Source organism: Rhea americana, unplaced genomic scaffold (assembly GCF_003343005.1).
Source record: "Rhea americana isolate MKP2758 unplaced genomic scaffold, rheAme1 scaffold_591, whole genome shotgun sequence".
NCBI classification, from domain to species: domain Eukaryota; kingdom Metazoa; phylum Chordata; class Aves; order Rheiformes; family Rheidae; genus Rhea; species Rhea americana.
Genome location: NW_028186747.1, coordinates 74,952 through 85,124, shown reverse-complemented (window position 1 = coordinate 85,124; position 10,173 = coordinate 74,952). Strand labels below are relative to the sequence as shown.

General features: G+C 66.9%; 1 protein-coding gene across 1 annotated transcript in view; it reads right to left on the bottom strand.

Moving 5' to 3' along the window:
- The window catches only part of SPTBN4 (spectrin beta, non-erythrocytic 4), a gene marked incomplete at its 3' end in the record, with an annotated part of 17,384 nt that extends 9,151 nt beyond the window's left edge, over window positions 1-8,233 (bottom strand). The window contains exons 1-17 of the mRNA XM_085319483.1: window positions 8,086-8,233; window positions 7,789-7,940; window positions 7,404-7,577; window positions 7,230-7,321; window positions 7,033-7,113; window positions 6,801-6,916; window positions 6,241-6,353; window positions 5,735-5,922; window positions 5,531-5,648; window positions 5,202-5,360; window positions 4,743-5,045; window positions 4,494-4,644; window positions 3,489-4,359; window positions 3,249-3,386; window positions 2,347-3,103; window positions 1,900-2,102; window positions 879-969 (exon numbers count right to left, since the gene is read on the bottom strand). Of these exons, the coding sequence (XP_085175609.1) occupies window positions 879-969; window positions 1,900-2,102; window positions 2,347-3,103; window positions 3,249-3,386; window positions 3,489-4,359; window positions 4,494-4,644; window positions 4,743-5,045; window positions 5,202-5,360; window positions 5,531-5,648; window positions 5,735-5,922; window positions 6,241-6,353; window positions 6,801-6,916; window positions 7,033-7,113; window positions 7,230-7,321; window positions 7,404-7,577; window positions 7,789-7,940; window positions 8,086-8,233 (3,855 nt within the window). The remainder of the gene's footprint in view (window positions 1-878; window positions 970-1,899; window positions 2,103-2,346; window positions 3,104-3,248; window positions 3,387-3,488; window positions 4,360-4,493; window positions 4,645-4,742; window positions 5,046-5,201; window positions 5,361-5,530; window positions 5,649-5,734; window positions 5,923-6,240; window positions 6,354-6,800; window positions 6,917-7,032; window positions 7,114-7,229; window positions 7,322-7,403; window positions 7,578-7,788; window positions 7,941-8,085) is intronic.
- Window positions 8,234-10,173: the final 1,940 nt, after the last annotated feature.

The following is a 10,173-nucleotide window of genomic DNA, read 5'->3' as shown; positions in this document are numbered from 1 at the left end:
GGGGCTGCCCTACATGGGGCGACGGAGGGGGGCAAATGGCAGCTGAAGGGCATCCGAGGAGGGTGTGGGGCACCCCCGGGGTCCGGCCCCGGGATACGCCCCCCACCCTGGCTGAACACCAAGTGCTGCCCCCTCCACCCCGTGCAGACCCCCCCTCCCCTGAGGACGCCCTGCACACGCCAAAATGGACCGCAGGTGCCGGATCCCGGGTCTGCCCCACATCGGGTGATGGAGGGGGGGCAAACAGCAGCCGAAGGGCATCCGAGGAGGGTGTGGGGCACCCCCCAATCCTCGGGGCTGCACCAGGTAGYGCTGCGCCCCCGAGCTGAGCCCCAAGCCCTGCTCCCCGACAGAACCTCCCTGAGATGCTCCCTGCACCCCCGAGCAGAGCAGAGGTGCTGGACCCCGGAGCTACCCCACGTGGGATAACACAGGGGGCAAACAGCAACTGAAGGGCGTCCAAGGAGGGTGCAGGGGCACCCTCAGGCCCCAGGGATGCTCTGGGTAGCGCGGCCCCTCCGCGCCCTGCTCCCCAGGCTGCTCTCTGCACCCCAAAATGGGCGGGAGCTGCCTGACTCGGGGCTGCCGAGGGCAAACGGCAGCGAGGGTCCCAAGTCGAGTGGGGCTGCATTTCTGGCCCCAGCACCCAAGTGGGTCCGGGGGGCAAATGCCCAGGGCTGGGGGCCTGGCTGGGGGAGGCGATCCTCCCTGCGCCCACTGCGCACCTTGCACGTGCATCGCCGAGCCCCACCGGTTACCCCAGCGGTGCTGGGTGCTCCCTCCCATCCCACCACCCCACAGTGGGGCTGCAGCCACCCCCCTCGCCGCAGTCATGCTGGGGGGSCCCGGGAGGGTGTGGGGCTGGGGCTGGGCTGTACCTCGTGGCAGCTCTGCAGAAACTGCTGCAGCTCCAGGTGGTCGTTGAGCCGTTGCATCCACTCCTGAGCCAGCTGGTAGTTGTGGTGGCTCCTGCGGGAAGCGGAGAGCCCGGCTCAGCGCCCGGCCGTCCAGCCGCTGGCCGGGGCGCCCCACGGGGAGCAGGTGCTGCGGGAGCTGCCCGGCCGGCTGGAGCACGTGAGAGCACGGCCAAGGCAGGGCATGCCACTGCCCCAAGCACTTTCCTGCTGCTCTGCGGTGTTTTTGCCAGTGCTCTGCGAGGCTTTGGCCGAGCTAAGGCCAGCAGTGGCTCCAGGACCAGCCCGGCTGGGAGCCAGCGGCTCCCAGGGGATGTGGCGGGAGGACTCACATGGCTTTCACGGCACTTTGGGGTTTCCAGCCCCCCTTGGCGCCTGGTTGTCTGAGATCCCCCCAGGAAAGCCACGGGCGGGATCTCAGGCAAGTGGAGAAGCACCAGGGAGCATTTCCCCCTGACCCTCCGAGCCCTGGCTGGACGCAGCGGAGAAATCACCTGGACTTTCACCAGCGCGAGCRGCCCGGGAGCTCCTGCGAGCCGCGAGCCGGGGGGTAACAGCGAAACACCCTCCACGACCCAGGCGGAAAGCAGCCGGCTTCTCCGAGCACCCCCGATCCGCCAGGGCTGGYGGCTGCCCGACGGCGATTCACTGCCGGGAGGGATTGGGGCAGGGGAACCTCGGGAAGCAGAGGCGCGTGGGCACGGGGCAGGGAGCGCGGCTCTGGCTGGTCCCGACGCAGCGGAGAGGCTCCGGCTCTGKCTAGCAGCCTCCGCCCGCAGCCCCTGGACGCTCTGCTCCCATTTCTCATCCCAGCACAGGAGGAGACCACAAAGCTGCGTGTCCCCGGGACACGTCAGGCTCCATCCTCCTCCCGGAGCCGGGGCAGCTGCGGAGCATCCCGGTCACCACAGGGATGGATGTGGAGTAGGACCCACCGGGGACAGGGGCAGGGCAGGAGCGTGGCCACCGCGGGCCCGGCACCTACTTGGCGCGGAGGGCCTCCATCCTCTCGGCCACCTGGTCGCTGTAGAGGTTGCCCTGCCGCTGCAGGCTCTCGCCAGCTTGCAGTGCCAGCTGGATCTTCTGCAGGTTGAGGTCCATGGTGGTGGTGAAGTCCTTGTGCTTCTTGATGGCATTGCCCACCGCTTCCACGGTGTCCGGGAGCTCAGCGTGGGCCAGGGTGGACTCCTGGAGGGTGAGGGATGGAGCCCAGGCTGGGAGAGGCTTGGGGGGGCCCTGGGAGTCCCAGCAGGGGCCCAACACATGTGCATCTGTCCCCGAATGCCACCTGCACCCAGCACAGGGGACTGCAATTTGCAAAGCCCCTGGAGCTGTGGCAGGGAGGGTGGGACGCTGCTGCCTCGGAGACGTGGGGCCGGAGGGGGACACCTGAGACATGTGTGCGGCGGTGCCGTGCCGGGGCCGGCGTTACCTGGTTGTACAGGAAGGCCTCGCATTGCTTGACGTCCCTGAGGAAGAGGTGGAAGATGTGCGACTGGACCAGCACCTCCCGGCGTGTCTCCCACGTCTGCAGCAGCTTGTTCCAGCCGGCGTCCAGCTTCTGCAGCCACTGCTGGAGCGAGAGGTAGGGGATCTCTGTCTCCTCCAGCGCCAGCAGGTCGCTGACCGCCTGGATCTTGGTGTAGTCCTCCTCGTAGCCGTTGATCTCCTCCTTGAGGGCCGCGTGCTGGCTCAGCAGCCGCTCGGCGTCGGCCAAGCTGCTGGGCACCTCCTCGGCAGCCACGGCCGCCTGCGTCTTCACCAGCCAGGTGAGGAAGTTGTCCAGGTCCTGGATGAACTGCTGCAAGCGGCCGGCCACGGTGAGCGAGTCCTCGCAGCCCTGCAGCACCTGCTTCAGCGCCTCCCACTCCTCGCTGATCTGCTCGAAGGGCAGCAGGATCTCCAGGGCCCGCGCCGGGTGAGCGGCCGCCAGCGCTTCGCCCTCCTGCTGCAGCTCCACCAGCCGCGGCTCCAGCACCACCAGGGCCGCCTCCATGGTGGAGAGGCGCCGCTGCAAGGCCAGCACACCGCCCAGGTCGCTGCCGCCCGACTGCGTTGCCTCGATGGCTTTCCGCTTTTCCCGCACTTGCGCCTTGATCTCGCCGCACTCCAGCAGGTAGTTCTGGATCTTGAGGATGGCGCCCAGCTGCTCCTTCTTGTGCTCCACCAGCTCCACCACCCGGTTCCACCTGGGGATGGACGGGGACGGTGCTGGGACGTGTCCGCGTGGCTCCCCACACCGGGAAWGGGGTCCGGCTCAGACGCGGCCACCCTCGGCCCCTCGCACCCGCGGGGACATCCTGCGTGGTTCCCGACAGCCGGGATGGGCGGTACCTGCTGTTGAGATGGTCCTGGCAGGAGCGGACCTCGTCCGCGCTGGGGTGGCCCCCATCCACCAGCTGCTGCACCACTTGGTTCACATCCAGGATCCGGCCCATGACGCTGTTCATCTCCTGGTCCAGGCTCTCGAACCTGCGCCCAGTGGGGAGGGCATGTAAGGTGCCTGCGGGGCGGCCGGGGGGTGCCCAAGGTGGTGTGGGACCCCGGCGTCTGGCCCTGTCGCCCTCCCCGCACCTGTGCTGCACCACCTCGACGTCGTCCAGCTCCTCCGGCACCTCCATCTTCTCCAGCCACTGCTCCTTCTCGTCGATCCAGACCTCGCAGGCGTGCACCTCGCTGAACATGCGGTAGACGGCCAGGGCGTCCTGCAGCCACTGCTGCCGCAGCACGGCCACCTCGGCCACCTCCCCGTAGAGCTGCTCCACCTCCACGATGCGGATCTGCACGTCGACGCCCTGCTGGTGCTCGGGCGCCAGCAGCGCCAGCTGCTTGCGGAGGGCCAGCACGGCTGCCCGGTGCTTCTCCACCTCCTCCACCACAGCCCGGTGCTTGCGCAGCAGCGCCTGGGTGGAGTAGTCGTCGTGGCCGAAGTCATCGCTGGACACAATGCGGTAGGTGTCCTGCAGCCAGGCCACCAGGTCGTCCGTCTCGGCGCTGAACTGGAAGAAGTTCAGGGCCTCCTGTAGCCGCTGCTGGTGCAGCCCTGTCACCTCCTCCAGCTTCTTCCAACGCAGGCGCACTTCCCGGATCTTCTCCTGGATCCCGCTGGGGCTGAAGCACTTCTTGGCCAGGATCTGCTCCCCTCGCTTCATGGTCTGGTGCAGCAGCGCCCGCCGGCTGCCCAGCTCGCCCAGCATCGTCTTGTGTTTGCTGGTCAGCGTCAGCACGCTGCTCAGGTCCCGGCCGCACGTCTTGGCGGCCAGGATCTGCTCCTTCTCACGGATCCACGCCTCGGCCTCCTCCATCTCCTGGAAGAAGGCCCAGAGCTGGCGGGAGTCCTCCAGCTCCTTGCGCCTCTTGCCCGCCAGCTCCCCCAGCTCCTCCAGGCACGTCTGGACATGGTTCACCCGGTTGCAGATGATCTGGGGGTCGCAGGGCTGGTAGCCTGGACCAGGGGAATCAGCCCTTAGCAGGGAGGGTCTGCAGGGCCCCAAAGCCCCCTTTGACCCCTCCTGTGCCCYCCAGCCACACCAGGGCCCATGTGCCCAGCCGGCCCCTGGCCGCGGAGCCCCATGTTACCCTCCAGCTCTGAGAACTTGAGGGCAGCGGTGTTGAGCGCCTGCACCCGCTCAGTCTGTGCGGAGATGTCGGCCTCCAGCAGCCCGTGCTTCTGCAGCAGGTCCTCCACCTCCAGCAGGTGCTTCCCAAAATCCTTKGAGACCAGCAGCACCTGGGGAAGGGGGACGAGGCAGCAGAGTCCAGAGCTGCCCGGTGCTGCCAGAGACCCCCCCTATCCTCTCGGTGGGACTTTGTGTGCCCTGGCCCTACCTGCATCTCCTCCATCCAGTCTATCATGTAGACCATCTCCTGGAAGATCTTCTGGAGGGCCAGGTTCTGCTCGAGGCGAGCCCGGCGGGCACGAACCAGCTCGGTCAGCAACCCCCACTGCCGCAGGATATTGTCCTTCTGGGCACTGATGCGCTTGGTGTCATAGTAGCCCTCAGACTCCATCTCCAGGGCCAGCTCCACCACCACCTGGATGCGCTCCTGATAGGAGGAGATGTCGGCCTCGATGGCTTCGTGCTTCTTCATGGCAGCCTCCACTGCTGGCAGGTCATAACCAAAGTTGTCCTGGGGACAGAGGARGTGGCAGTGTCAGGTAGGGTGGACAGAGGTGGGAACCCAGGAGTCCTGAACCCTACGAAGGTCCCATCACCCTCCCTGAGCCAAGGAGGGGACTTGGGCATCCTGGCCTGGGGTGAGGGCCCACTGAAGCCCCCAGCCCACCTGTGACACCAGGCGCTGGTTCTCATTCAGCCACGTCTCTCTCATCGCGGCCTTGTGGTCGAAGCGCTGGGCCAGGAGCTCCAGCTTCTCCTGCCGGATGAGCTCGTTGCGCAGGGACACTTCCCGCTCRTGCTCGGCCTTCTCCAGGCAGGTCCAGGCCTGTGGGGCAAGAGCCAGGCTTGGAGAGGGGCCCCCAGCCATGCAGGTCCTCCATCCCATCCCGTTGAGGCCCAACCAGCTCGTTTCACCGCAGCATCCCCAAGGTGGTGAGGGACGCAGAGGCTCATCCTAGCCTTTCGGGAGACACCTGGCCCCGCTCCCAGCGGCACCTTGTTGATGTCAGAGATGCTCTTCCCCTCGCTGGGCACRTAGAGCTTGCGGTTGTTGGCCCGCAGCTTGCTCTGGATGGTGAAGAGCAGCACCTCCAGGTTCCCCTTCTCCTGGAACCTGTGGGACCAAAGCCCTCAGTCGGCGCCTGGGAGGCACCGGGGCCATGCCATGCAACGCRCTCCATGCCGGCCGTGCCCGCTCACTTGACAGGTTTCTCCAGGGTGCAGAAGGCGGTGAAGGCTTGGAGCTGCTGCTGGACCCCGGCCAGGGAGTTGGCGAACTTCTGGTTGCTGATGATGGTGATGGTGTGCTGGATCCACGCAAGCAGCTCGGCCGCCAGCGCCTCGTAACGCTCGATGATGGCTTCGATCTCCATGGCCTGGTCCAGCACCTGAGGGTGTGAGTGCGGCTCAGGGGGGCAGCCCCCAYCCTGAGAGACTGTGCATGGCTCACGGGTGCAGCCCACAGCCCCCCAAGGGACTATGCATGGCTCAGGGGTGCATCTCACATCCCAGAAAGACCATGCATGGCCCAGAGGTGCAGCCCATGGCCACCCAGCAAGCCCCCCACACTTGGGGGGAGCAGGGCAGGGGCTGGGCTCTGCACYGCAGCCCTTCCAGAGGCCGGTGAGGGGTGGAGGGGGGCTGCGGCACCCAGGGCCACTGCAGCCCCCGGGGCCAGACGAAGGGGCCAGCGCTCGCTCACCCACCTTCCCAATGCGCTTCCCCTCCACGGCCAGTGCCTTCATCTTGGAGAAGTAGTGGTAGAAGGACACCACGTAGGTGATGATGGACTTCTCATCGGGGTCCTCCATGTTCACATCTGCCGGGCAGCAAATCTTCAGATCCTGAGCACCCACCTCTGGCTGGGCCCCCTAAGCAACCCAAAATCCCCCCTTCCCACCAGCCCGGGGGGTGGCACCGCTCGGGGCCAGCACGAGCGGCCGCAGCCCACCGCAGAGCCCAGCAAGCCCCCAAAGCCGTGGACAGGGACAGCAGCTCCTGGAGAGCTGAAAGCCCCTCGCCCCGGAGCAGGGCAGCAGCGGGCCCCAGCCGGCTTCGGAAAATCGCAAGGGCGCTTGCGGCTGCAAAACGCACTGCCGGGGGCTCGGGGGCTGCGGGGGAATTTCCCCTCCCGGGGGCCCAGACATTTCCTGCGGCAAAAGCTCCAGTTGGGGCGAGTGATGGGGCCAGGCGGTGGGATGAGTTCAACGAGCGTGGCGCAGGGGCCCTGGCGTCCGGGCGCAGAGACTCCCCGCCGTGTCCCTACCCTCGGGGTCCAGCAGCTTGCTGAGCCCCAGGTGCTGCTCGGCCGTGTTGAAGGCTTGCTGCAGGTTGTAGGTGGCGTTGGACTTGGTCAGCTTGTGGAAGTCGATGAGGTCTGGCCTGCAAGCGGGACACAGCAGCGCCGTTGGCCCCCTCTGACCCAGTGAGGCTAGGGAGGGACCCAGGCGTCCGGGCGACCCCCCGCATCCTGCCTCCCCCTGTGCGCCATGCCGGACCTGTGCTTGTGGATGAGCGCGTTGAAGGCCAGCCCGTCCCTCCAGCTGGTGGTGAAGTTTTGGATGTTCACCTCCGGGTACCTGCGGGGAGACGGGGGTCACCGTGGGGGCCGGCTCCCGCGGCCGAGGAACGCCGAAATGGGGCCGGCCGCCCCGGCATGTGGGGCCAGCGCCACCGGCACCGGCRCCCTGCTCACCCTGCCGTCTTCATCTGGCACCAGAGCAGCAGCGCGTCCTTGGCCGAGCGCGTCTCCCGGTTGTCCTCGGTCTTGATCTTGATCACCTGGATCTGGGGAAAGCGGAGAGGCACTGCCGCACGGCGGTCCCAGCGGGGGCCCGGCCCCGGCGCCGCCTCCCGCCGGCGCCGCTACCTGAAAGCGGAGGATGATGGTCCAGATGAGGCCGAGGGTGAGGCGGTGGTTGCCGTCCACGATGTCGTGGGAGCCCACGTTCTCCAGGTGCACCCGCTGCTCCTTGAGGAACTGCAGCGCCTTGTCCACGTTCTCCAGGGAGTGGATCCGCATCCGGCCCCGCGTCGGCTTGGGCTGCCGGCGACACCGGGAAGCAGCGGCGCTGCGGCCCCGACACCCCTGCAAGCCCTCGCGGTGCGCGAGGAGGCAGGAGACCCCGGTGCCCGCCAGCCCCTCTCCGCCCGGAGCATCCCGGCTCCCTCGGGGCCGGTGCGAGGATCCCGGGCCGGAGGCGGGTGGCAGCACCCGCCGCCCCCTCGGCGCGGTGCGGCGGGGCGGCCCTTACCAGCTGCTCCCCGGAGAGCACCTCCAGGAGCCGGGTGAGCACGTAGCCGTCGCGCAGGTCCGCGTAGAGGTCGGTGATGCGGCAGGACACGCGGGCCAGGTGCGAGTTCACCCACTTGGTGAAGGTTTTCTTCTGCACAGCGTCCCGCTCATCTGCGGGGCAAGGCAGCCGGCTCAGCCCCGGCCCCGGGGTTGGGAGGGGGCCCAGGAGTCCGGGCTCCCGGCTCCCCACCTYGCTCTGCCCCATGAGCCTCCCTCCGGGCTGGGGGCTGGCGAAGGCAGATGGAGCTGGACCTACCGGCCAGGGCTTTGATGCGGGAGCACTCGAAGAGCTTGGCGGTGGCGGCAGCATCGTCCCAGCCCCGGGGGTCGGGGCTCTCCCAGGTGCTGTTGTTGTTCTGCTGCTGCACGTCCATGTTGTCCAGCTCGGCCGCCACGGCCGCCATCGGGAGGACGTGGGCTGAGGGGACAGCAGCCGTCGGCACCGCGCCGCCGGGCACGGCGAGGGCGCAGGCAACGCCGGAGACAAAGAGGCGCAACCTGACCTGCGCCGAGATGCCACYGCGCACCGAGGGGCCTCGCCGGGGGTGCAGGTGCCCAGCTCCAAAACACCCTCCAGCACCTTGGTCCCCCCCGCCTCCGGCAGGAGAAAGCTGAGAGTTTTGCGAGCGGGCGTTTGCACAGACCGGGGCAAGGTGCATGTTCAGTCCCAGGCTTTGCATGCATGAGAGGCTCGGGTTGCACTTGCTCCCAGGACGATAGCTCAGGCTTTTCCAAACCATTCCAGCAGGTAAGCGAGGTTGCGTGTGAGCTGGAGCATGCACACACATGTGCAAATGCACACTCCTGTGCAGGGAGGACCTGGGCTCTCTGGAGCCGCTCGCTCACTTTTCCAATCCCCAGCGCCCCATCCATGGAGCTGCAAGGCTCCAGCACGTCTCAGCCAYGATGTCCCCCAGGGACCACCAGCCCTGTAGCAGCGATCCCGGCCAGCCACGGCCGTGGGAACCGTTTGGCTCATGCTGCAAGGCTGGGAGCCGGGATGCTCCTGCCCCACAGAGTGATGCTCATAGCATAGACCCGCTCCCATCATCCMGAGCTGGATCCAGTCTGCTCAACCCAGTCTCCATACTGGGGAGAAAAGCACCTTTCGCAATGGGCTGCATCAGTGCAAAGAGACACGGGTGCAGCCTGCGGCTGGTGCAGCGACAGCCCCTCTGGCTGCAAGGACATGCCAGGGCTGCAGGCTCCGGGTCAGCACACATGGCTGTGGGGCCAAATGCAGGTTGCACGACAGCACGTTGGTGACAGCCGAGGCTGCAGAGGACTTGAGGTGCCCCGACTCCGAGTGCAGTGGAGGGCTGGGAGGAGCTGCCCCCATGGACACCCCATAGGGAGAGAGCCCAGGTGTCCTGGCACCCAGGCTCAGATGCAGGCCCTTCTCCTGCAGAAACTTTTCCTTCCTGAGCAATGATGCTCCAGGCCTTAGCAAAGCCTTGAACATGGGAGCAAGAGCCAGAGAGTCTGAAATACCATGGACAGGGCATGACAGGCAGCAGGATGCAGCACCATGCTGTGCYCTCACCCGGGATGTCTGTTGGGACTCCCGGGGAATCCCTCTGCCCCCCCGGGCATGGATGAGCCCCTGGGAGCGAGGAGGGTCGTCCCTCCAGGCCCCCAGGATTAACCCCTGGGACGCTGCAGGCATCCATCTCACATGCCRTCAAAACGCAGGTTCACAGTCACACCACCTGCACAGGTCAGCTGCACAAGTGTGTGCACCCAAACACTTGTTTTCTTGTCCCTTGCCCCCAGAAAACACCCRTGGTGGGGGAGAAGGTGATGCACATGGGCTGAGGGGCAGGGGGAACTGCAGATTTCAGGTGGGGGTCCCCAGGACCCCTGAGCTTTGCCACCATCTCCACCCAGATTCGCTGGTTCTGCTGCAGAGCCGGGGGCAGCCCTGAGCCCCCCTCCATGTCCTTCCCCTACAGCATCCCCTACAGCCCCCAGAGCATCCCTAGAAGCCCYCTGAGACATACCCTGTAGCTCCTGGGACATCTCCTGCAGCCCCGCAGAGCATCCTCTGTAGCACCCCCCCTCAGAGCATCCCCTAAAGCCCCCATGCATCTCATGCAACACCTCCCCCCGGGGAACCACAGGCAGTCCCCCCACAGCATCCCCTGTGATGCCCCAGAGCATCTCCTGCAGCCCCAGGCAACCCTGTCAGAGCATCCACGGCAGCCCCATGCAAGAACTCCCCCAGAGCATCCCATGCAAGACCCCCACCCCAGAGCACCCTGCAACACCCCCTTCCCATAGCATCCCCTGAATCCTCCCTCTGAGCATTCCCTGCAGCCCCCCAAGCATCCCATGCAGGCCTTCC